The sequence below is a fragment of the Mytilus californianus genome, unplaced genomic scaffold (assembly GCF_021869535.1).
Source record: "Mytilus californianus isolate M0D057914Y unplaced genomic scaffold, xbMytCali1.0.p SCAF_2, whole genome shotgun sequence".
In the NCBI taxonomy this organism is placed as follows: Eukaryota; Metazoa; Mollusca; class Bivalvia; order Mytilida; family Mytilidae; genus Mytilus; species Mytilus californianus.
In genome coordinates this window covers 131,759,238-131,787,048 of record NW_026262668.1, presented here as the reverse complement: position 1 = coordinate 131,787,048, position 27,811 = coordinate 131,759,238, and the positions used below count along the sequence as shown (strand labels likewise).

Genomic DNA, 27,811 nt, shown 5'->3' with positions numbered 1-27,811 from the left:
CATATCATTATAATTTGCTTTTAAATATAAATCAGAAATAACCAACTTAAAATGGAAAATTTTAAAAGAAAAAAAAAAGGAAAAAAAGAAAAAAAAAGAAAAAAAAAAAAATCCCCCCCCCCCCCAAATTCTTTGAACCCCCTTATGATTCATCACCCCCAAACTCAATCCCAGCCTTCCCTTTGTGGTATGGTACCTTGCAGTACAATTTCAGAGAGATCCATACACTTGAACACAAGTTATTGTGTGGAAACTAGAAAAATGCTTATTTTTGGCCCCTTTTTGGCCCCCAATTCCTAAACGTTTCAGGCAATTACCCCCAAACTCAATTCCAGCTTTCCCTTTGTGATATGGAACCTTGTAGTACAATTTCAGAAATATCCAAACACTTACACACAAGTTATTGTCATGAAACTAGAAAAATGCTTGTTTTTTGCCCCTTTTTTGGCCCCTAATTCCTACAATTTTGAGGCAATTACCCCCAAAATCAATTACAGCCTTCCCTTTGTGATATGGAACCTTGTGGTACAATGTCAGAGAGATCCATACACTTACACACAAGTTATTGTCTGGAAGTTACAAAAATGCTTATTTTTGGCCACTTTTTGGCCCCTAATTCCTTAACTGTTGGTACCATAACCCCCAAAATCAATCCCTACCTTCCTTTCGTGGTATTGAACCTTATGGTAAAATTTCATGGAGATCCATTCACTTAAACTAAAGTTAGAGTGCGAAAACCAATGTGTCTTCGGACGACGCCGGACGACGCCGGACGACGCCAACGCCAACGTCATACCAATATACGACCAAAAAATTTTTAATTTTTGCGGTCGTATAAAAAATACTAGTTTACAATACTAAACATCAATTAACAGTTACAAATATTTTTCAGGCTTCCACACATATCGTTTTGTTTTGGGTCTGACTTTTTTCTCTTGTTTCTGTCTTGGAATAGGTATTGGTTGCCATGGTAAAGGATTGTAGAATGTTGGCACTGGATATGCATTAGTGTCATGGTAACCTGAAATCATAATATATCATTAGTTTAATATATATAAAATGGTCTGATATTTACATCTATTGACTAACTGCAAATGTTCTTTGCAAACAAACAGATATAAAGGTCACCTGGGAAGAGGATAACTACTGTTAAATATACAACAAGCACAGTAAGTGTTTACAATTACTTTACTTCTCATAAAACTGCTTTTTCATAGTTATAGAAAACAAATTTGTTCTTATGTTGTGCTGTAACACCACTGACCTAGGTTAGGGGAGGGTTGATCGCTCACAAACAAGTTTAACCCACATTCTTTATGTGCCTGTCCAAAACCAGGAACCTGAAACGCAGTGGTTTTCATTGGTTGCCGTCTGCCTTATTTGCTTTACAGAAATCAGGCCATTGGTTTTCTCTTTTGAATTCTTTCACATTTTTTCATGCATTTTATAGCTTACTACACAGTATGGGTTTTGCTAATTGTTGAAGGCTGTACAGTGCCCTATAGTTGTTAATATCCCGTCCTTTGGTTGCTGGTGGTTAGTTGTCTCATTGCCAATCATACCACATCTCCTTATTTTTAATTTACATACATCTAAACATAACTATTGGGTAAAGTAATTGCATACATTTGTGAACAACACAATTCAAACTAACTTGAAGGACTGACTTTCACATTTATGACTTTGATAAATTTATATGATTTTTATAATATAACAATATTTGTTGAGTTAATAGTTGATATAAGGATCTGACCAACAATAATTATAGTTTCTTTCTTTCTTCTTCAAGGGTTTCACAATTCACAATGTAACTGTACTCTACTTCCATTTTACCTAAACTTTAATCATACCAAAATATACTACTCCATGTACACAGCTTTTCAGTGAGTCAGTCTAAGGAAAACTGGGGGAGAAAAATTCAAGATTTCATTAGATGTTTATTGTTTATTTTAAATATTGTAAGTAGTGATAAAAAATATAAATACTTTGCTGTTAAAAAATATTAATTGCAATAACCAAATTGTAAGATTTTATCAGGAAAGGCACTAGCCAAAATTATTTTCACTAAGGCAACTAAATCCATTTAATAACAGAACACAGTCCTTTTTCACACTGTTTTATCTATTCATAATTAAAAGTCTTATTGATTATTATGTTTCATTCATTTTCCCACAGCTTTCACTTATTATCACATTCCCACCATTTGAGATTTACTCTTTCATTTTGAAAACTTAACTAAAATACATTTGTTTGAAAAAAATATTTAATTCTGAACTTTCTTATTTTTATCCTTAATTGCACTTTAGCTGTTATAACAAAGACTCAGATTACAGTGCCAGTCAGAGTATCCTGTATTACTTACTGAACTTACAAGTAGAAACGTTTAGTAAATACTAACAAGAAAGTAATTAAAATTGTCTATGTGTGAGTGTTACATTCAAAGTAGAAATACGATCAAATGTAAATTTAAAAATAGACTGTTCAAAGTAGAAATATGATCAAATGTAAAAAAGACTGTTCAAATTTGGGTTCATTTTTCTAGATTCTGTTGAATCTTACAATTTGGTTATTGCAATTAATATTTTTTAACAGCAAAGTATTTATATTTTTTATCACTACTTACAATATTTAAAATAAACAATAAACATCTAATGAAATGCTTTCATATTTGCTGTAATATACTAACACAATACATTGCATAAAATAGACTCTAAGAACTATTTTGTATAATGTTCTCAAGATTAATCATAAATTTTGAAATTTTTCAATACATATCCCATTATTAAGTGGAATTATTAATATCATGTATTATGTTAAAATGTCTATTCAGAGACTTACAGGCTTTTTCACATTCAATTAAAATAAATACGTATTTACAGGTAAATTTAAAAAGCTTTTAAATGACTTAAATCTCCCACTGTGGCCCCACTGATCACCAAGGTAAACAATCTACCTGACAACCTTACACCTGTCTGATCAGGTAAACTGTTGATGAACATTGGATTTATACTAAACACCTATTGTTTATAACAGGTAATCATAGATTATACTTGATCTTTATGGGTGATTTATTATGAGGGTAATGCATATATATTTCATTTTGGAAACATGAGCGGGCTTTAATATAAATAGGCAATAATAGGGGGGAGTTTTGAATAATTATGAATAATTCAACAGACAGTTTATACATAATTTATAGTTCATCTGTAGCTAGATGATATATATTTCTAGACAATGATTCCTCTTCATTAAGTGAAATTTATAGGTTCTGAAAACATACAACAACAATTTTGAATTAATTAGAAATCACTGGGTTATGTAACTTATGTTTCAATGAGATATGAATGGACTAGGATTATATATCAAATCTTTCAATATACATTTATACCTGTAAAAGGGGAGTAGACCAAAAGATGGGAATGAAAGGAGTTTTTAAAATGAATAATGCTTTTTTTCAATCTTTTCTATTACTTAAAAAAAGTGGTTTTCCCTTACAGACACCCCAAATGCCCCTTCATCCAAAATTCCAACAACAACAAAAACAAACAAAAACAAAAACAAAACAAACAAATAAACAAAACAAAAACCAACAAAAACTGCATATAAGTTATATATTGGTTGATCAAATTCTGATGCTTGAAAGGACTGTCTTTAAAGTTAGATACTAGATTTGACTTTATACCATACTATTTATGTAAAGGAAACATCTGCTAACAATTTTAATGTTAAAACTCCATAAAGTAATAATACAGTATATACTTTTACAATTATATGTCCAACTTTTTATAGTCTGAAATATTTTGTCTAAAGGTTCATAATTAAATACTGGTCAAAAGGCTATTCTTATGAATTTTATAACAATTTTCAGAAATGGCAGACTTTGAAACAAATAAACTTTATCAAGCCATAAAGGATAAAAATATCAACGATGTGAAAGAACTATTAAACAAGGGAGAGAGCCCATTAGTCAGAAATACAGACGGAACAACCTATCTCCATGCAGCTGTCCAATTAGGAGCACCAGTTGACATTTTCAAACTCCTGTTAGAGAAAGTAGATATTTCAATTCGAAGAAGTGATGGCCAGACAGTAGCTGATCTTATATCCAAATGTAACTATCCAGATGAAGCTGAGACAGCCCTGAATCTTCACATTAAGGAACTTATCATGAAAGGTGATATGGATCAACTGGAAAAGCTGTGTTTATCTGGATGGGAAATCTGGCCTGTTACTATTGAACAGGCTAAAGCTGTGTCAGAAGATCTAGAAGGTTTTATGTCTAAACTGCCTGAATTTCAGGTAAATATGTCCCCTGCAATCTTATTTATATCTGTACAAACAATTTTCTTAAAGACTTATTTAAAGTCAAAAATAGTAAATATTACCTAGTTCACATAGAATAAATTGTGTTTTGAATTCATACAATAAATATCTTTGAATAAGTAACAACATATAAATCTTCAACTTGTATTCACTTCTAACAAGAATCATGAGAGACCTTCAAATTTCAGACAAAGATAAAGCAAGTACATGAGGCTGTTGAACAGGAAAAAGTTAGAGAGCTAAAAAATTTACTTGATCGAAAGAAATTACTAGAGGCTGCAGACAAAACTGGATTACCTCCCTTCCAGAAAGCTGTTGTTTTGTCTCAAATGGATGTAGTACATGAAATGGTCAAAGAATTCAAAGAAGCAATAAATTTCCAAGATGGGGTAAGTATTTGGCTTAAATATATCAAAATCTTAAAATTCTATAGTGTCATGCTTTAGCATGGGAGATGATTGCTTAGGCTTAGTGACTTATAATGTAATAGCACATAAATAACAATAATATAATATATAAAGATGTTTTCAAAGTTTGATTTGAATCATTAATTATGATGACTGATAGATTTGTGATTATATTAACAGATGGGAAGAACACCATTTCATTATGCTGGAGGGAAACAGGATGGAGGACATATGTATGAACTTCTAAAGGAGGCTGGAGGTGATGAAAGTATTAAAGATATTGTAAGTTTAAAGTGTGTATACACCATTAAATCAATGTCCCATTCAACCAGTAACATCATGTATCCTTTCCATTGTTTCTTGTGATGATCATTATGATAAACTGCCCCCAAATCTGTCATACTTTCAAAGTGGAAAAAATGCAGTAAATTTCTTAATAGTTTTTGCAAAATTCAAGATAAAAATAGACTATTTCCAAGTGTCTTCTTACAATTCAAAGACTGAAACTGATTATTTGTTTTGTAATTTCAGAATGGATGCACACCAAAAGATTACTATGATGATCCAATGAAAATTGGAGTTGTAGGTTTAAAGGAAAAATTCAAAGAAATATTGGATAGTGCTGTTGTTACAACAGAGGAAAAACCAGAAGTCTCAGATAAAAGTAGTGGCAGTGCTAGAAGTTATCGTCGTATATATGTTTCTCAAGATACCAGGCCTCGTACTGGCACCAAACCAACAACAATTGATGGAAAATATGTAGCAGAGCATTTAGGATCAGCATTAACATTTGCTTTGGCTGAATTGGCTGAAAAACGACCAAAAGACCCCATTGAGTATTTGTCAAAGTGGCTATATAAATACAGAGAGAATATGGACCATAACATGCAGGTAAAACTGAAAAAAATCATCGCAAAACATACATTATCTACTACATTACCATGAACTTTTTAAAATTCCCTTTCTTAGCAGCAAATCTTAGTGGTTATTTTCGTTTTTTTTACCCTATATTAGTTTTTACAAACATATCTTTAACTTCAATGTTAATTTTGACTTATTTGTGTTGTATTACAAACATATCTTGTATTTCAGCAAGAAGCTCTGATTGAAAATCTGAAACAAGCAGAGGAAGAGAAAGTCTTGGAGGCAGAAAGGAAAGAGAGGATAAAGACTGAACAGAAACAACTAGAAGAAGAAGAAAGACAAAGAAAAATAAAAGAGGAAGAAGAGAGAAAGAAGAAGGAACAAGAGGAACTCCAAAGAAAGTAAGTATTGTGATTGTAGTTATTAGAGGATGGGATGTTTTGTTGTATTAATTGAAATATTGAGTATTAATTCTCTTCATTTATCTGTAGATTTACTTTGCTGCAGACAGAAATGATTTTTTTGGGAAAGAAATATTTTTGAAGAAATGGAAATATAGGTTTTTTTGTTTTTTTGTATGTTTTTTGTTTTTTTGGGGGGGGGGGGGGGGGGGGGGGGGGGGGGGGGGGGGAGGGGGTAAGAAAATCATGCAAAGATTTTCATGTATAATCAGTTGTAGTAGAGTTTCATTTACCAGTACTTTTATGTTGCATATGTTAGTTAATATCTCGTCAAGTCAATTTTTAACAACACAGAGCTAAAGAGGCAGCTTTGGCACAAAGACCAAATCTTGAGACTGTGACAGAAGAAGGAGAGGAAGAAACTCCAAGTAAAGAAAAAGACAGTAAAGGACAGACTGAGTTACACAGATTGGCAGCACAGGAAGGTAAAATTATCTCCCTTGATAATATTGAATATCTCACTTTTTCTTACATTGTCCTGCAAATAATGTTATAAGAGGACATTATTTACAGCCATCTGGTTACAAACATGAAGAACACTTCTCCCAATAAAAGTGTGACCTGGACAAACATATATTCTCAAAGAAGTTTACACAATGCAGGGTACCAGTCTGGTTTTTTTTTCAATCATGAATGATACATCAAATCCAAATTCACAAAATTTTCACAGTAATGTATCATATATCACATAACCAATGCAGAAGCAACTAAAATCACAGCTGGTAATAAATATCAGAAAAAGGAGTCACATGATGTATGATTTCCTATATTACATTATACATGCTTTGTGCTGTAATATAAAATAATGAGATGTGGTATCAATTATCCACCAGAGACCAAACAACTTAAATGTTAGCAACTATAGGTCACCATACTGCCTTCAGCAATGAGTGAAACCCATACTGCACAGCTAAGTAAATAAACTGATTACACTGTTATTTCACTCTATATTTAAAACATGCAAAATTGCTCCAAATGACCAAACAATTTAACTGAAAAATCTTCAGCTATAGGATTGAAAAAAAAAAATTATAGTAATATGAAAATTTATACTGCATCACTTGATGTTATAAACATTTATTTGTACTAGGTGCTGACATGAGAACATTGATTAATATGGGATATAGTATTGCTGAGCGTGATGCTGATCAAAGGACAGCTAGGGATTTAGCTGAGGTTGCTGGAATCTCAGACAATGTACAGGCTATAGGTTGGTAGATTTGTATACATTTACAATCATATTATTTATGAAAATATTGCACTTCCACCAAACCAGAAAACCATTTTTTCAAATGTTATTTGGATACTCTGATTAATCACTGAACTTATAATCCTTTTTATTAGCCAATCCTTCATTGGAATCACAGTGAAAACAGATTGTTAAGTAAAATTTTGATAGTTTGTAGGTTATTTAATAACTGAAATGTTATTGGTGATATATGAATGCACAGATATAATTCTATTTAATTGTATATTGTAGATAATTATGTTAGAGATTTGTTAAAGGAAGAGAATGTTGATGAATTAGAACAATTAGTGTTGGAAGGATATGACAAACTGGAATCTATTCTGGAGTCTATCACTGACCAATCAGAGGACTTAAAACAATTTACTTCTTCTATACCAGACTATATGGTGAGTTTAATGGGCAGGAAAATTCTGTTTATTTCAAATTTATCATTGATCATACTGCCTGCCTCATGAAAAGACATCTCGAAAAAAATTTCTTTTTAAAATTGAGATAAACAAAAATTGTGCATACACTTCAATCTTTATAACATTGTGGTAAATTATGTCTAGCTAAAGGAATTGTGACTATATCTATATCCTAGCTATGCAGATACCTTACCTTCAATTATATAATCTCCTACAAAAGTTTGAAAAAAAGGTTTCATTATCCAGCCAGATATTTATTTAGTACACATCATTTTATCTGAAATAGTTTCTGCTTTAATTTTGCTTAGGTCGAAAACTAAAAATAATTCCCACCAGACAGTCTTTTTAAAATTCACAATGAGAAATGCTAAAAGGAAAAAATAATGTCAGAGGTAACCTAAACTGTTTTTATCAAATTTACTTTTACTACATGTATATAGTGATTTTTGTGAAAAAGAGAGAAGAGGACTGCCCTTAAAGCTATCTATAAATTTACAGTACATGTAAATATTGAAATATGTGTTGTCATTTTTTAGAAAAAAATACAAGAAGTTTTCACAGTGGTACAAAAGGGTGTTTTACGAGATGTTCAACAAACCTTAGAACGTAAAAAATTAGCTACAGCTAGGGACAACATGGGTCGATGTCCGTTACATATAGCAGTGCTGACAGAAAATAATGAGGTTGTAGACTATATAGCAAAGTCTTTCCCAGCTACAGTCAAATGTAAAGATCATGTAAGTCATTCTTATTAATGTAAGTCGCATGGAAAGACTATCATCTATGAGTCAAACAAGTCCGTTTTCATCAAAAATTTCCTTACTTACATAAGAGGTGAAAAAATTGTACTGTACCTCTAACTTTACATTTTAATAGTCAAATTACAATCAACACTGATATAATGTGAACAAAAAAGCTGAAATCTGTCTCTGCTACAGACCATATTTTTCTCACATTAAGTTAATTCCAGTAATATGGACAAGACATATGGCCATTTAATGAATATTACACTATTACAACTAAACTGTCCTACCATAATTATACTTTTTATAAATTGCGGTTTTTATTTTTCTCCAGATGAACAGAACACCCTTACATTATGCTATGGGATTAAACAATGAAGATTTAGTAACATTACTACTGGCCAATGATGCTGATACAACAGTTAAAGATGTGGTATGTAGAATTAACATGATCAGAAATGTTTGTTCAAACTTATTGACTGTACTGAACTGGTTAAAACTAATAAGTTATATATGTAGTAACAAATTATTTTTAAGCCATGCACTTGTATGGGATTTTCTTATCTTTTTCTTAACACAAAATCACAAATTATTTAACATTATTAAAATGATTATTGTTATCCTAAAAATAATTACAATTATGATATTAATGGCTTATGGAGTAATAAAATCGTCTCTGTAATCAAACGATCAGGCATGTTAAAAGGAGGGAGAAGATAGAGAGGAGGCAATCAAAAACCTTGAGTAAAAAAAAACATACAACAACATGGCCACAAATCAACAACTCACTATACACAAAAATAAAGATTGAGCATGTAACCCCAACCTTAACTGGGATTGAAATCAGGTGCTCCCAATTGGTAAACAGTTCCTGCTTCACCAGTGGCACTCGTTGGGTTACTCATTGCAAGTATTAATTCTGTAATAAGTCTCATTCTATGATGTCAGGGAAAGAGGAGCTTATTAAACACCTAAATCTCTTATCTTATTAACATGTATGTATATAAATTAAGTTACCAATTACTTTCAGTTACACAAGTATTTCAATTCTTTGTAGAAATAAAATTGTCTATTAGATATATACAAAAAGTTCAAATTATTACTTTCAAGTAAAATATTAAGAAGTCATTTTGGACAAGGATTTGTCTCACTGTACAAATCCTTGTTTTGAAGATTGCTCAAATTTGTTTTATTCTGGGTTTTTTTTTAGTTAAAAAGAACACCTTCAGATTATCGTGATCATTCTGATGTCATTAAGGATATGAAAGATAAGTTATCACCACCATCAGTTCAACAGGAATCTGATGGAAAAGAGGAAACTCAGCAACAAGAACTCTCTACACAACAGGAAGTACAGGGAGGGGAGACTACTCAACAAGAACAACAACCAACACAACAGTCTGTTGAATCATAAAACTTCAATCATACAAAACATACTTACAACGATATTATAATTTGAACATAACTTTGTTTAATGCTTTGCATTTAATACAACTAATTGTGTTCTAGCATAAAGTAGAAGGGTATATTATATACATTAAAACTATATTTAGGGTTGTCATACACAACCAAGACAGAACGGAAATCGAAAACTGTTCAAGTTTGAACTATTTCTTATCCTGAGATAAATGAGCTTTAACTTAACTCAAATCTATTCTACATATTGATGTTTGTTATTATTTTTAAAATGTAATTTTCATCTAAAGTTTTTATATTTATATATTATTGAATACATGTATGTCACAAATGCACATATATATGTATACACATACATACTATAAACTACAACAAAGTGAAGTGCAATGATAAGATTAATATATATATTAACTTGTAGTTTGAAATTTCATATACTTATCTTAACTACTGCAATATTTTTAAATGGTTTCTTATTGTTATGTATACTCTTTGTTACTTATATACATTTTGTACCTGTTGTAGTTCACTTTTATAAAGCCTTTTAGATTTTTCTTTATATTGATGTTATAGCTATTTATTTCTTTTTTTTAATAAAATTAAAGAATTATTAAGAAAATCTCTGACTTTCATTTCAAATGAAGATTATGATTACTATGAGATGTGGAAATTTCTTCTTAGTTACCTACAAATAAATACTGTCATGTATTTCACACCAACAGTAAGTGTGTTTTCAAAATCTGAACATTGTATAAATATGCCATGTATACAGATTCTGACATGAACACTGAACCTGTGGTAAAACAAAATCAGAATCAGACATGAACACTGAACCTGTGGTACCATCAAAATCATAATCTGTCATGAACAATAAACCTGTGGTACAACAAAAACAGAACTGACATGAACACTGAACCTGTGATATAATCAAAATCATTATATAACATGAACACTGAATCTGTGGTACAATCAAAACAGAATCAGACATGAACACTGGACTTGTGGTACAATCAAAATCAGATTGTGACATGAACACTGAACCTACGGTACAAACACAATCAGAATCAGACATGAACACTGAACCTGTGGTACAATCAAAATCAGAATCAGACATGAACACTGAACATGGAGTACAATCAGACATGAAGTTGATGATCATTAAACTGGCAGTCCTCAAAATTAGCACAGGACCCACAGGACATGTCCTGTAAAAATATATTTGGTCCTGTCGATTTTTGTTAATTTTATAATTCATTCCTAAGAAAAATTTGAAGAATCATCAATTCGGTCCTGTAAATGCCAAACCCCAATTTCTATGACTGAACCGATGGCACAAACAAAATCAGAATAAGACATGAACACTGAACCTGTGGTACAATCAAAATCAGGATAAGACATGAACACTGAATCTATGGTACAATCAAAATCAGAATAAGACATGAACTCTGAACCTATGGTACAATCAAAATCAGGATAAGACATGAACACTGAACCTATGGTACAATCAAAATCAGGATAAGACATGAACACTGAACCTATGGTACAATCAAAATCAGGATAAGACATGAACACTGAACCTATGGTACAATCAAAATCAGGATAAGACATGAACACTGAACCTATGGTACAATCAAAATCATAACCTGACATTGAATGCTATCAGATGAGGTTGATCTTAATCTTATTATATAACTTTACCAGTTTAATTATAATTTTAATGATTCTTTCATCTTTTATTGATTTTTCTCAGCTAAGGTATAGTAATTGTATACGTTCTGACCACCTTGTAAGTCAAATGCAATACTGACTTGTGGGAGCCGCCATGGATAAATAGAAATGTGATCAGTGTCTAATATTAGTTCAAGCTGTCAATCATTTTACTTATATTACATACATGTATTATGTCTGCCTATGTGTAGTGACAACTGCAAATTATACCTTGTCCATCTGATTTCTTATGATTAAGAAATACCAGGCGTTAGAATATGTATAAAGTGCCTAGAAAATCAACCTAACGATTTTAGAGTAGATCTGTTTCTTTACTTCCTCCCCGAGCGGGGCTGGAACCTGTACTTTTTATTTCTAACTTCTACGACAACAACGCCTAGCATTGCCCAGACACCTTATCCCCTCCTCTAACTATAGCTGATAAAAATCAGCTTTCGTTTTGGGAGGTGTTACCTTCTCGTAGGAATTAAACAAGGATATCTGATACAATACACAAAGTATTTTTTTAGTGTACAGAAATGATCATCTACTCATCTCTTCAGTATAATTACAGGATGCTAATCTATTTTTAGAATCATACAATCACTGTAAATTAATATATGTATATGTCTGCCTATGTGTAGTGACAACTGCAAATTATACCTTGTCCATCGGATTTCTTATGATTAAGAAATACCAGGCGTTAGAATATGTATAAAGTGCCTTGAAAATCAACCTAACGATGTTAGAGTAGATCTGTTTCTTTACTTCCTCCCCGAGGATACATACATGTATTATATATATATATATATATACTGGTACCAAGGTCTAGTAATTGTATGAGTTCTGTAATCACCAAGATTATCCATCAAATCAGGACACTTACCCCAGACGCATGGGTTCATGAAATGGCGCATCCAGACACAAAATCATGATCAGGAAATCTGTTCAGGCCTTAACAAGAATTCCTTTGCTGTTTTTCTTAGCTATATAATCATACATTTTTGGCTTTCAAAACAAGCATGACATTTAGGCAAAAATCTACTATTTTTTTATTAATTGACAGCTTTCTTACAATCAAAGTGATGGAAATCACTCATGGAAAGTTTGGAAGAGTAGTTTGAATAATTTCAAATTATATTTAAGTATGTTGTGGACAAAAAAGAACATTAATATACATGAAGCACTATTGCAAATGAGCTAAATATGAATCGATGAGAGTGGGTCACCAATTTAGTTTAAATTGCAATTAATCTTAACCAAAAAATGTTCCCTGTTACATGTTTCACCGTTTACAGTTTATCTTTAAAAACAGAAGAAACTACCAAATAAAGATTCTTCTAATAAAGTTTATTAGTTATCCTTGTAGGACATGGGACAAACAGACAGACTTGATTTTTTCCAAAAATTAAAATAAAAATTGTTGTTTTGGGACATTTTGTAACTTGAAACATAGGTATAATATTTTTCTCTTCTAAGAACTGCTTATTGATTTTGAAAACAATTATCATAATTATATGACTATGAAGATTAAAAGGTGTAGGATGCATTTAAATTCAATTTTTGTTTTAATATTTTCCAAAAAAGGGCATTGAAAATGTACTTTTTCAACATAAATAAATTAAAAAAACTTATTTTATTGAAATAGGGATTCATTCTTCATTGCAAAAATACACTTCCTGTATTCAAATGACTAATATTGTTCAAAGAAATTTGATGGAGAATAAACTAAAAAAAAGTATATTGCTAGGGTTTACTAAGTTAAGAGTTTTGAAATTTGATTACTGTTTTGAGCAAATCACTTTTGTTTAACTTAAATTATTGTTTCATTACATATGATTACATGTATTGCACAAATTAATCATGTAAAATATAGACCTTATTTGAATATCTCTTTTTTATATCTTTATTTAATATTTTGTCTTTTCTTTTGAAAAAAAAATCTTGTTTATTCTGAATCATTTATCTTTCAGACACATAATTTATAGAATCATTTAATTTTATGTAGTAATAGGCAATGAATAAATCTATCATTTCTATATATCAAACATGTAATATATACATTTGTGTATTCAATAATGAGGTCAAGTATTTGTGTATTGAGATGTATAATAAAGGATCTGCTTAATTATGTAAGACTGACATTGATTAGTAATTTGGTCAATATGATTGGCATTTAAGGAGGTTGGACATTCTAATTAAGGCCCATTGTCTCTGATTGTTTGGTGATCATGGCAGTTGTCAATCATGCTGGTAACGTATCATTACTCTTACCTACCGGTAATTAAAATGACAGACCTAGCCTGTAAGTTGACAAAACTAAAGACATACATACTTGAATGAACTGCTCCAAAGATATAAACAAATTTTTCACAGTTCATATAAGTGCATATGTACATAGGCATGAAAATTACAGGGAACTATATTTAACATAACTATCAGTTATGGTCTATTTTTAGATACGTACAGGTAATCATTAGGGTTATTATGACATTTGACACTGTCATTATATCATTTTTTTACAGAGTGGAGTCTATCAGTATCAACAGCAAAACCCTTAATAAATAACAGGCCCCGTTATTTCATGGAAGTATTAAAAACATGGTAAGAGTAATTGGAATGCGTAAACTGTGCTACTTTTAATTTAAAACTAATATTGCGAGATAAGATTACATTACTATAACGTGTTTAGTGATTTTACGATAATTTTATGAATGAACAAGAGCAACTTGACCTCTTTCAAAAATAAACACGAATTAAACAACATAAAACCGTATAAGAGATAATTCAGTAAAATTTTTCAATATTAAATCAACAACTGACATGATTCAATATTTTGTTGAAATACTCAAGAACGAAATTGCAGGTATAAAAATGCACTTTTTTCACTCGGACATCTATGTTCTTTGATAGTCAAACGGTTGTCCACTTAAATACAAAAATACATCTACAAGAACATATGTTGAAACTTCTCAAACCCACTAATGTTTTTCAACTGGTTCAATTCATGTATTGCATTAGAAAACATACATATAGGAGTTTTAGAATGACAGACCAGGAATCTGCTATTAAAAAAACTTTGGCTTGATCTGGGCAGAGTCTCTGATCTGGGTCACAAAGATGGCTATACGCTATAGCATAAAAGCAATTTCTTTAAAAACCAACATTGATATCACATACCTGTTAATTTTCCAGAAGTATAACCAAAACTATTTGGAACAGATTTAGGTCGGTTCTTGGACCTGTGTAACCATTCTTCATATTTATGTTGTGCGTCTATTTGTTGTTTTTTCTTTGCATGTTCTATCTCTTGTTGTCTTCGTTTCTGTTCTTTTTTCAAATCTTTTTCTTCTTTCTTTTTTCTTTCCATCCACTCATCATAATTACCCTCAGCTTTAACAGCTATACGTCTCTTTTCATTTTCCTTTAAGTCTTTTTCTAATCTTTTTCTCTGTCTATCATTCTTTTTACGTAATTTTTCTTCATAACTTTTTTGTTCTAACCATTCTTTCCTCCTCTCCTCTGCTTTCTTTTCTTTCATTTCCTTTTCCTGTTTTTCCTTTTCTTTTTGTGTTTTTTCTTGTTTTTTTGCTCTCCTAATTTCTCTTTGTTTTTTCCTTTCACTTTTACTTTTTTGAATCAACCATTTTTCCCATGATGACAACTGAGGTTCCTTTTGTTCTGTGTATTGTGATGAAGATTCTGATATAATGCTGAAAAGGACAAGAAAATCATTTATCCATGTTCATACAATTATCTTTTTCTCTTCCAATTTTCTAACTTTCTCCTGTTGGACCTTAATTAACAGTGTAAACTTTTACTTTTAAGTTCAATGGAAAAACAGTGTTATTTTCACAACTTAAAATAATTTGAATTAATTTATGTTCTATATAATATCCAATATAATGTTAGTTTGTTAAGTTTTTTTCAATGAATTTGGAAATGTAATTTGTGATGTAATTATTACTTTAAAATATCTTAAGTAATTGTAATGAAAATAATTGCAATTATAAACTAGAGACTCTCAAAAGCCTGCATCACTCACTTAAGTCTATGTGCATCTTCAAAAATGGGCACTTTACAAGGTTGTAAACTAGAATATAATTCATAACTAAAATCTTTTTTGTTGATCTAGTATTGCTGATTATTTTCTGTATTATCTTCTATCTTTTTTGCCCAAATCCCAAAAAGATTAAAAAATTAATGTCATTTAAGGGCAATAACTCTTATAAGAAGACAACTGACAATTTTGCCTTTGCTGACCTATTTGCAGATCTTGTTTTGCTGATCATATTTGTTTTTTATAATAATGGGCAAAAACACACAAAATTGGTAAAAATCATCATTTCAGGAGTTAACTGATGATTTTGGCAATGTTTGACTTATTTGTAGATCTTGACTTCCTGTTCTTTTTTGGTATTCAAGGTTTCTGACAATGTATTATAGTTTTCATGTTAATATGCAAACATAAAAAAAATGGTAAAACTCATCATTTAAGGACAATAACTCTCATAGAAGTCGTCTGGCAGTTTTGGTGTAAAAATTGACAGTAAGAAGATCTCAATATTCTGAACAATTCTGCCCTTGTCAGATTTTCTCAATCTAGCGTTTTCCAAGATAATAGACAAAGCTTACCCCTATGTTATATTTTTAGCCATGTCAGCCATGTTGGTTGACAGACTGGGTGATATGACACATTTTTTAAACTAGATACCCCAATGATGATTGTGGCCAAGTTTGGTTTAATTTGGCCCAGAATCTCAGAGAAGATTTTTGTAAAATTTAACAAATGATAACAAATATAGACACCAAGTGATGAGAATAGCTCACTTGGCTCTTCAGGCAAAGTGAGCTTAAAAGGGTAATACATTGCTGTTTAATTGAAGCTTTTTCCATTGTGTCTAAAATGAAATTAATAACTTTTGAAAGTACAAATGTAATAGACACCTTTCCCATAGACAAATTAAGCATATGACACTTGAAAACAGAAAAAGACAGCATTAGGCAAACTATTGTAGAATACCTGAAACATGGACACAAAGTAGCAACATGCTACACATTGTCAAACTAACATAAGAGGTTTGATAACTATAAATATGATTGGTTGAATAAAGTTGCAATAAAAATACAATGTTTATTCATAAATACAGATTGATGATGATGACCTTGACCTTAAACCTAGTGACTAGAAATTTATTAGGGATGTTCCTCTTATTACATGTGTGCAAGTAAGGTTGGAATCCCACATATATATGATGTAGTTTTTTATTTTGCATCTGGAAACCACTTTTCTGTTCAATTTCAGTCTATTTTTATAAACTATGACCTTGATCTTGGACATAGTGACCTATAAATCAAAAGGGTTTTTCTCTAATTAAATGTGACAGGATACCAGAGAAAGGTTGCAATTCCATAAGTGGTATTCGATTAAGCATCCTGAAACCTATTTTCTGCATAAATTTTAGTCTATTTTTAGTAACTCTGACCTTGACCTTGGACAAATTGACCTCAAAATCAGTTGGGATTTTTATTCTCATTATGTGTGACCACTTTTGAAGTATGGTTGCAATTCTATATAAGTATTGGAGTAAAGATCCAGAAAAGAAAATTACTGAGACAGACAGACATACGGGTCAAAAACTACATATCACTGCTACTTCAGTCTGGGATATAAAAATACAGGTTAAAAAATATTGAAACAGGGATCAGGCTACTGGACCACTAGGGCAAAGAAGTTGATTTCCTGTCTGTCACTTCCCTTTTCTTTTCTGCAAAAAGCTATATCATGTTGCTTGGGTGTTCACAACAGTACCTTTTGTCATTGGTAATTTCCCATTTTTGTCAATTTTTCAATTATAAGTAAAGAATTTCAGCAAAGTAAACAATTCATTTCAAAATCCCTAAATTGCCCAAAGCCAAGACTAATTTAATTGTTTCTCTATGGTCCTCTTATAGGTAGAATGAGCTAAAAAAACTAACACAAACATTATATAATATAATATAAATCTGAACCAATGATGAACATATATTTGAAGAAATTATTGCAAGGTATTACCATTTATTTTTAACATCTTCATGTAATCTATTATCTATATCACTTCTTGTATATTGATCCCCTTCCTCTGTATGTAATTCATCTTCACTTTCTCCCACACTTTCATAACTGTCATGATCAAGTACTGAAGTCAAAGATGCAGTAGATCCATTGGATTCTAATGACCTAGATCTAGGCCTTATGACCTGAGGCTCCATCCATTTTGGTTTTGTAACTGTGGCAGTGACTGGACGAGGCCTTAAACTCATCCTGCTAAGTTGTAATCTGAAAAAAAGAAAACTAGGAAAATGACTTTTCAGCAAGGAATCCACTTGCATATATTTTTATGAAGCACAGAAACAAATAACCAACACTCATGCAAGCAAAGCAATTCAGGTTCATGAGGTTTGAATTTTATTCAATTTTTATACCAGGAATTAAGTCAGGGTGTGTTCTCTATAAATATACAGTTTTATTAAAATGAAAGCACTGCATATTTTGGCAGTTATTTTGTAAGGTGGGCAACCAAATAATTTTTGACACAGGGAAATAATTCGGAATAGAAAATTATACCTTCATTGAAATCCAAACAAAAACAGCTGTTTTTTTCCAAATTTGTGAATTTCTAATCACATTTGTGACATGGGAAATCAATTTGGTAAGAATTATACTAATATATCCATGTTCTTTGCAAACCAAACACAAATAGATGTTTTCAAAATTTGTGATTTTTTTCAAAAAAAAAGTAAGATTTTGGCCTGTAGTCAACACCTAGAATCAATTCAGAATAGCACATTACACCTGCATTGAACTCCTAGCAAAAACAGCTGTTTTTTTTCAAATTTGTGAATTTCTAATCAAATTTCTGACATGGGGAATCAATTTGGAAAGGATTATACATGTACTTATATACAGATGTTTGTGTTGTTTTTTAACAAAAAGTAAAGTTTTTTACCAATATTAAACACAAAGAATCCATAAGGAAAAGCATATTGAACTCAGGGAAATAATAACTTATTGATAGAATGTAAACAAAATTTGGCAGAACCATTTGTTTCGCCAGCATTTGCTGCTGTCCGTATAAAAGTGTAAGGTTGACTGTAGAAAGTAAGTACAATGTACAATGTATCCTTGTATCTTTGACAAAGTTATTAATGATTGAAAAACTTTAACCTTCGATTGTATCTAGTTGTTAAAGGGAAAATTCGCGATTTTTCACTTATCATCTTATTATGTTCATAATACCATAAAAAACATATTCACCAAGATTTATTTGGATATGAAAACTAATAAAGAAGAAAATTGGGAATTATTAATTTTATCTATTCAAACTTCCTGACTTCTGTGACGTAGTTTAAGTCTTTTTGCATGCCGGGAGTTGAATTAATCTCATTTAAGTCTTGTTCGTTAACCATCTAATAACGCGATTTAAAGCGCATCGACGATTTTTGGTGTAGCTATTAACCAACTAAAAATAAAGAAAGTAAAGTGATAGCCGTGCAACTTTTAAAATTAAATTGTAGGATTTATGTTTTAAGGATTTTTGATACGAATTTTAGTAATAAAAGTAAATCATACAATAGAAAGTTTTTATGATTTTTTTCCGACAAATACCTTAAACAAACATATGAAACTGACATGATTGATAGTGTATTAAAAATACATGTTTGTATTCTGACCTTTTTGCTTCAGTCTAGCAAACATTTCCTGCTTGTACTGTGTAAATACTATGTGTATTGTTCTGTGACACTTAGTGAATGTTGAATGCGTGGTTAAACTCAAGGTAATTAAAAGATTAGCATTCTGGAATTCTAATCTTTTGATCTTCACTCAGTGAATTTTAGCCGTCACGGTTCACCGTTCCAGGTGTGAACAACATTTCGTATGAATGATAAACGGGAGTGATAGTTTTAGACACAGAAAATATAAAAAAGAATTAAAATTAATTTAGGGGAGTAATAAGGTAGCACAATAACTGGATAGCCGTCGTATATTTTTATATTTTGCCTAAGCTCAGTTGTAAATGAATTATGACCGCTGACTATTTTTGTAACCATGAAATACTGAATTAATTTAATTGAATAAATTTTTAAATAATAAGAGCCCTCTAAACACGAGTGTATGAACTAAAAATTGTACTATTTCAAATTAGAATCGGTAACCTTGAATATTTGAAATAGATCATTACCAATTGCAATTATATAATTTGGTCCATCCAAAGCGATCTTTATTTACATATTCAGGAATTAATGTTCTCATCAAAATATTTTAAATCTCACAACTCATAAATACTTCAGCTATTTGAAAAAAAAGATGTTTAAAAATTTGACAGGAAATTTAAGGTCCTTCTTGGAATGGATTCGAATAATTACGAACAAATATTCTTTTCAGGTGTGAAAAACATAAAAAAAAATTATACATAATCGGGAATGTCCTTATTAAAATATTCTAAGTCTCACAACTTATAATACTTAAGCTATTTGACCAACGATGTTTAAAAAAAAGACAGAACCAATTTAATGTCAACTTTCCCTATTTTTGAATGGAGACAGACCGGCGGAATAAATTTTCAATGTGCTTTATATCTTGTACCTTTGCAAGACTTATAATTCATTCATAAACCATGTCTATACCAGAGACATATATACACATATAATTATTAGTCTGTTTTAACTGGCAAGAATACCCCTAAATCGGACAAGCAGTTTATTCTTTAAATTTCTGTTATTTAATACCAAGAAAGAAAAAAAATCCCGAAATTAATTTGATACTTTGATACTGAATATTTTTCCTGAAAAATATTCACATCCCCTTTCGGTCTGAAAATAAGATAAAAATGTGGTATACTGAACATGCAGAAGTGTGAATTAATGTCATAAAACCTTGTTATATCAGAAACCACTATAAATGTGAAACTGTATACGTAAGACCTCATAGGACGACACCTAACCACATGCAGGTAATATACAAGTAGCTCTGTTATATCCGGAAATGTCATGGTTAATCACTACCGATACAGAATGTACCAATGCAAAGAAAATTCTGATGATTGTGAAGCATGACAATTCACGATTTTAGAGGAGTCTTACATGGTGGATTGCCGGAACGATTTAAATTCTGACTAGATATTTTCTCAATTCAAATCACTGAACTAAAAAAAAAAAACCTACGTCAAAGAACATAATTCGTCTTGTAAATTCTTATAAATATAACGCTCTTATTTTGTAACTTTCGATAGACTTGACCTCCAACACGCCACCTCCCCCCCCCCCCGCCCCCAAAAAAAAAAACAACAACCTGGGTACCATAAGTATATCTAACAATGTTAATGTTCCTGCATGCCCAAATCAAAAAAAAGAGGGAAAAAAAAGCAAGAGATGAACGGTAAGTCACATCAGATTCAGATATTTATATAGTTGATGTTGTTAACGAGAGATGCATAGTGACATGTCTCTGCGTTAATTGATAAGAATAACAGGAAAGTATAAACTTGAAAAAAATAGATTGATGATGAATAATATGCGGCACCCCTTTTTATCAAAGCCGCGTACCGTCATTCATGTATTATAATGACTGTCCGTTATTTCTATTAAGAATGACAATTGTACGTGAAATCCTATAGATAGTGAGACTTTTTTTTACCAGATATGCGACTTTTCGTATTTATATTTTTTCTCATGTTACTCTTATTTAATATTTTATGCATAAGTGCACTATTTGGGAATGGCTTATTCACCAACAATCTAACGTAATAAATTAATCAACCCTCTAGCTGATCAGACGTTAATACGATATTCGTTAATACATTTTTGTACAACTACTATCAGTCTATCCGAAGTGAAGTTTCTTTATTTCTTCAAATAGACTTTTTGGGGATCATTAGTGCACGTCCAGTGGCATATATATTACATGCATGTCGGAACAGGAAATTTGGCATAAGGTACTTTCAGAACCATGTTCACATTATTATACATTATACCCAACAATTGTGATGATGACGAATTTCTTCAACTGTTCGAGAACAATCTAATTGATTCTTCTTCTTCTTTTGGTATACAATATTCCATCGACATCCGATGATTACATACTGTTTGCATACGTGGACTATTTACAAATTTTTTACCCCAATTTAAACAAAATGTATGTTTCTTTCTTATATTCAATATACATGTATATATTTTAAATTGCGACTATCTATAGTTCCGTAACTTTCTATCCAGGTGTATAAACCAATGATCGACAAGTGCGTACATTTTTGTTAAATCAATATTTCTTGTATGTTTCAAAATGTCCTTCATTATTGACAACGAGTATATGCTTACATTTTCCCCAATTTACCCTTGGAAAAAATATGTAAATAGATTTTTATTTTATCAAATCTTTTTTTGGAATTATTTAGATTTTCATAAATAATATTCTTTACACCAGAAATGTTATTTATAAATAAGCGTATGAGTTTAGTAATGACTAGTATATCACTATCGGACACGCAAGACAGAGATGTATATTATACACCTGATAGTTCAAAATGGAAAGTTACAAGTTATCGGCCGTGTACACTGATCAATACCCTCAGAAGTGAAATGATGCATGAACTTGCAAGCCCGACAGGAAATCGCTTGAATACCTGGACGTGTCACCTCACAATACCTTTGGGAGTAATACCTTTAGCCATGCTGGTGATCAGATAAGGGAAGGTCCAAAATTTATTTAAATAAGTTTATTACATAAAAAAGTTATGAACAAATTAGATTTTCGAAAACAATTTTACACGGAACACTTATTTATGACTTTGAACTTTGACTTTTTAACTAATTCCCATATAAACATTTTAAAAACGACAGACCATGGTTATTTAAAAAATAATTACATTTTCCGTATCAAGTTTGTTAGTCGGATAAAACAACCGTACAATTGACAAGATATCGACACGCAATTACGACTACATTAGGTTACTGTTGGTTTTGGTCCTTTGTGGTTTATAGATATATCGTGGTGTCTAAACCGAGAAGATGTCAAAATGGCCGCACGCAGAGAATTGATACTCTAAATTTAAAATCGATGGTGATCTCTTATCTAGCAGAATAAAACTTTAATATATATGAATTTGAGCTTTTTTATACAGAATGGACATAATATCAATTTTTCATTTTTTTGCGAAGTTTCCCTTTAAAGGTAAAATAAAATCAGAAAAATAACAAAAATTGAAAGAAAAATTTTTTAAATTTTGCTCTAGATATTGTCTTTTGGTCGTTAAAAAGCTTCTTTTCAAATTTCATAAAATTCCATAAAGTTTTGACAAAGTTTTTTTGTCTAAAAAAAAACTTTAACCACAGACTGAACCTAAATGTTTATGCTGCCAACAACATCTTAATGTATGATTGCTACTGGTATGTCTTGCTTCCGCAGCTTATATGTCGCAGGTTCAACAAAAATGAGATTGTGTTATTACACTGCATGTATGTAAATATGACCTTAATAGTAAGAATCAAAATTATTATTCCCCAAAGGTAGAAGGGATGATTTGGGTCTATACCATTATGATACTGAGAACATCATCATCATGATTGCAAAAACATGTCGATGATTACATTCTTTACAATATTCACACAGGGGTTCAAATTAACATTTGGTACTGGAAGGTCCAGGACCTTTGACTCTCCAAACTGAAAGGTCCACAACCTAAATTCCAGGTCCTACTTTTACTTAAAATATTTCATAACTCAGTTAGATACAAAATTAATGTGCTTTTGGTATGAGGTTAGCTTATTTCATTGTCAGTTTCACGGTTTTTCACGATAAATGTAATTGTCTTGTATATAATTAATTCAAGTAATCTTTTTTTTTTTGGTATTGGGGAGGGTGTCACTGTGGATGGGTGTGTTGTCTCAACGATTGCTATTAAATTGCTAATTATGCCATGATTATCTCAGGACTCACACATATTTCAGCTCGATTTTAAAAGTCCACTAGAGCTTATGCTGCTTTGCTTACATTCAGTTATCATATCTAGTTGTACTATTTGTGAAAATAAAGTAAGAAACTTCCAGCTATTTTAACAGGCCCTTCAAAATTTAAATTGAAAAAAAATTACCCCTTGAAATTGCAGTAATATGTTTACACTTTAAAAACATATACATGCATTATCAACATTTATCACTGATAAAGAAAACTTATACTGTCACATTGTATTGGATTTTGACATTAAAATTTGCCAAAAAGTAATTTTGAGTTTCTGTATAAAATATTTTCTGAAGATCTAGAACATTTTATTCTACGCTGCAAAGAATTGGAGCAAATAAGATCTTAATATTGCTCAAAAATCGAACAGACAATGGATGAAATTGATACCTCAACATACAAGAAGATCATACAAGAATGGAATTTACTGCAGCTCATAATGGACTGTACTAGCAAGGACATAAACTGTTACTCATCAACTGTGTATGAAAACATTGAAACTCTGGCTAGAAATATGTGCTACGAGATGCACATGCTGTGCACAAAAAGGATAAAAAAAACTTGAACACAAGTACAGTATAAGTATAAGTAAACTTTTTTAAAATAAAATAGTTCCCTACTTTACCATCTTACTATTTTATGACTTATTAGGACCTAAATTAAATAAAAATTTTGGCAAAGTTTTAAGATATCCAGTTACCTTTAAAGAATAATGATAAGATCCGAAATAAGGTAATTTTTAACTATGAAGGAAAACTTATGTATATATGATGAATTGTTCTAAACCCCAACCCATTTACATAAGCCTTATAAAATAACCTTCTCATTATAAATTCTGATGTACGTATAGCACCTTTAACTAACAATTATAAGAAAGTTTAATTTAAGACCACTTAAATTCTAAATTCTTATTTGTAAATATATCCAGTTCTTACTTGACTTATTCTTACACTCGGCACATTATGAATATTATTTTTAAAATTTTATGATGACAATTCTATGAATTGGTTATAATATTAATTATTTAGTAATTATTATTGCCTAAATTCAATCATCTGTACATAATTAAATGTTTCCTTATGTTCTAAGGTGTATATAGTTGCTACAATTATACCCTATGGGTAGTGCTCCACAATTAATGGAGGAATATACAAGAAACAAGAAACTGAACTTCATGGCATCCATTGTTTTTCAATGTTGTTTTTGTCAAGTCAGATACGATTTTACTCAAATTTACACCTTACTTGAACTTACTGGTCGGCGATTTTCTGTTTAAAGCTAGCGGTTGAACAAACTTAACATCGCTGTCATGAATAATAAAGATGAAAATACGTTTTGAGATCGTTTATTTGGGGACTTTGGTAAAAAGGTTTTCAAAGTTATTTTTTTATTTTCTTTCAAGTCGAAGGTCCGTCGGGCGTAGCTAGTAACCAAGTCGAAAGTCCGATTGCAAAAGTGGAAGGTCGCGGACCTCGGACCACCGCTAATTTGAACCCCTGTCACATCTTATTAAAGAGCATACAATTTCCAGCAAATTTGTGCAGCAAAGTTTTAGATTTGAAATTTTAGTATTTTTTTCATGGATGACAGACAGATTTCATATAATATATAAATATGAACTTGGTATTGCAATGTACTTTTACAAAAAAAACCATGTTTTATGCTTTTTTTAAGGATGATAATGTTACTTACCATGCCACCACATCAAATTTTTTATTCTATTATACACGTCTAGACATGTGACAACTTTATGACAGAGAGTCTCCATTGGATAACACATGGTTATACAGGGCTAACACCATAATATATATATAATTTGTCTCAAATTATATACATGTATATATATTTAATAAGAATATTAATATTTTAAATCATTTCAATTTTATTTGCACTTATAAAAATTTTAATGAAAATAATTTTAGACATCTTGCCTTTTTTTACTAACTTTAGACAAATATTTTAGAATCTGTTTTTCAGCTATGACTGACAACAGAAGGATGTTATGTTAAGCTGTGTATGGACATCCCTACTTTATATACAAATGGAATTCTTCCATAGATATTGAATTGCAATAAAATGACACTAATATGAAACCACATACATTTAACAAACATGTACTAGTAATTTTTGGGGCCCTTTATAGCTTGCTGTTCGGTGTGAACCAAGGCTCTGTGTTGAAGACCGTACTTTGACCTATAATGGTTTACTTTTATAAATTTTGACTTGGATGGAGAGTTGTCTCATTGGCACTCATACCACATCTTCTTATATCTTTCAATGAATAATGTAAATCCATGACTTCTTTTTTGTCTGATAATGCAAAAGATGATCATAATGGAATAGAACACATGCATGCAAAGATACCTGCACTGAAGGCTTTCCAAAATGTGCAGGACCATTGGACTAGTCCAGCAATTATGCTGGGTAGACAAATATAGGCAACTCACAAGCCCATATGTCTGGAGCCAAATTCATATTAAAAGATTTAGATATGATGTTTTTGTCCTCATTATTATGTTTACACCTTATATATTGTACCCGCTGACTTTTTCTTTATAAATTCATAATTCATTATGTAGAAAACTACAGAATTCTTTGAAAACATTAAATGAGTTTGTGTTATTTTTACCAAGCATGCTCAAACTATCAGATACCAAGTCTTAATTAGAACTGGTTTCAGTGAAAACTTTAGATTTCCAGATTTTACCGACAACTGATTTTGGTCGGATGATGCATGACTGACTGACTGACATTGTAATATACAAATGATATAATGTGTTGAAGAGAAATATTACAAGCATGTAGGTATGAACTGTGCTTTATATGATTGATCGTGCAGTTACTGATTCCCGGAAGTCAACTTTGACAGTGCCTATTCTACTTATTTCTTTAATCGGATTATAAATTGATGTCGGGACCAGTCAAAATAATATGTTGATACTGAAATCAGACTTTAAAAAAAATCTGTAATTGGATCATAATGATTGGAATTGTTTACAGGACATGATTGCACCGTCAATAGGCCCTTTGACAGTTATGGCAGCCATATTGAAAAGGGGCAGATTTTCATAATGGAGGTAAAAATGCTTTAAAAAACATGGGAAAACATCATTGAAACAGAACAGTTGCTTGGAAACATTCATAGGTTTTCCCTAACGTTTTTACTATTGGAAACATTCATAGGTTTTCCCTAACGTTTTTACTATTTCCACCTTCATCCAAAAAATCTCCCCCTATTCAATACACCTTAACGCTATTTGTCAATCATTACTGGACATCACAAAGGTTCCCGTAAAATTTTGACGTCATAATAGAAAATGTCTGACGCCACAAAGGAAAAGTGCTTGTTGTATGACGCCAATAGTTCAAGTGTCGCAGATTCTCGGGTCAAGTGTCACAGATTCCAAAATAATAAATAGCGATAAGGTCTATATGCCTGCAATAACCTTGAAGTGGCCTACTGACAGCATGATTTTCTTTTGTTGGTTGTTGGTTTTTTAATTGGGCGTCAAATGTAACCAGAAAGCATGATTCTTCTTATAAAATCACATTGTCTTCTCAGTCTTCACAAAAGACTTTTGAATCTAAAGGCCCGAAGCTGAATTTTAAGAAAATTTTAGTTAGATTATATTGTGGAGATGATTTTTACAGGCCCAACAGAAGTTTTACATGCCTGGGCTGGTGGGCCTGTGGATGAGCGCAAAGACTGTCTTCTCCAGGACTCAAACCTGGGACCTCTGTGTTACAAGGCAGCGCTTTAACCGACTGAGTACTTCCCTACTAGACCCTAGCTCAGTCGCTGTATTTACTACATAAACTAAGGGAAGCAATCCTGTCTCACAATTAACACCTGCCTCGCAGTTGATCGTTCCCTGGAAAATGGCAAAGCCAAAAGCTAAGATAGCCCTGCCAAGAAATCATAAATTATTTTGATTTGATGAATTTTAGAATATACTCATTATAATAGAGTTAGAGAACTGCAATCTGCAATGAGCGGTTCATTCTGGGTATTCTCTGAACTGAATCAAGTGCTAAATTTTGGCTACCTATTTTCGGTTGTTGAGAGAAAATTTGATTTAAAATCTCTGCTTTTTCAACGTGTAAAGAAATTATCTTCTGCCTTTCTATATACTTCGCAAGTCAAAACTCAGATTTCATCTGGCGCTAGGAAAACAGGAAGTGCTATTTCGCAGCGTCTAATTGGATCAAATTTAGAAATAATACTCAGAATTAAGAAAAATT

General features: G+C 31.2%; 2 protein-coding genes across 3 annotated transcripts; one reads left to right on the top strand and one right to left on the bottom strand.

Moving 5' to 3' along the window:
• Nucleotides 1-123: 123 nt before the first annotated feature.
• On the bottom strand, nucleotides 124-27,739 carry LOC127731054 (coiled-coil domain-containing protein 34-like). 2 transcript variants are annotated; one of them, XM_052239856.1, is made up of 5 exons: nucleotides 27,616-27,739; nucleotides 17,630-17,893; nucleotides 14,755-15,287; nucleotides 7,905-7,922; nucleotides 124-1,021 (listed from the first exon to the last, which is right to left on the bottom strand). In XM_052239856.1, exons 2-5 carry the CDS (start codon nucleotides 17,875-17,877, stop codon nucleotides 876-878), a joined length of 945 nt encoding a protein of 314 aa, XP_052095816.1. In that variant the 5' UTR covers nucleotides 17,878-17,893; nucleotides 27,616-27,739; the 3' UTR covers nucleotides 124-875. The 2 variants fall into 2 exon arrangements, with proteins under 2 accessions (XP_052095816.1, XP_052095817.1); XM_052239857.1 differs by lacking the exon at nucleotides 7,905-7,922 and having other exon boundaries at nucleotides 126-1,021.
• LOC127731053 (mRNA export factor GLE1-like) lies at nucleotides 2,924-10,147 on the top strand. The gene is made up of 12 exons (XM_052239855.1): nucleotides 2,924-3,033; nucleotides 3,869-4,299; nucleotides 4,512-4,712; nucleotides 4,911-5,012; nucleotides 5,262-5,621; nucleotides 5,823-5,995; nucleotides 6,350-6,480; nucleotides 7,146-7,265; nucleotides 7,536-7,690; nucleotides 8,248-8,448; nucleotides 8,789-8,887; nucleotides 9,665-10,147. The coding sequence occupies exons 2-12, from the start codon at nucleotides 3,871-3,873 to the stop codon at nucleotides 9,866-9,868; spliced, it is 2,175 nt and encodes a 724-aa protein (XP_052095815.1). The 5' UTR covers nucleotides 2,924-3,033; nucleotides 3,869-3,870; the 3' UTR covers nucleotides 9,869-10,147.
• Nucleotides 27,740-27,811: the final 72 nt, after the last annotated feature.

Coding starts and splice junctions, on each gene's coding strand:
- LOC127731053 (XM_052239855.1), top strand. CDS start 3,871: ATGGCAGACTTTGAAACAAATAAACTTTATCAAGCCATAAAGGATAAA. Junction 5,622..5,822: donor ATATGGACCATAACATGCAG/GTAAAACTGAAA, acceptor CTTGTATTTCAG/CAAGAAGCTCTGATTGAAAA. Junction 8,449..8,788: donor CAGTCAAATGTAAAGATCAT/GTAAGTCATTCT, acceptor ATTTTTCTCCAG/ATGAACAGAACACCCTTACA.
- LOC127731054 (XM_052239856.1), bottom strand. CDS start 17,877: ATGAGTTTAAGGCCTCGTCCAGTCACTGCCACAGTTACAAAACCAAAA. Junction 15,288..17,629: donor GAAGATGTTAAAAATAAATG/GTAATACCTTGC, acceptor TGTCCTTTTCAG/CATTATATCAGAATCTTCAT.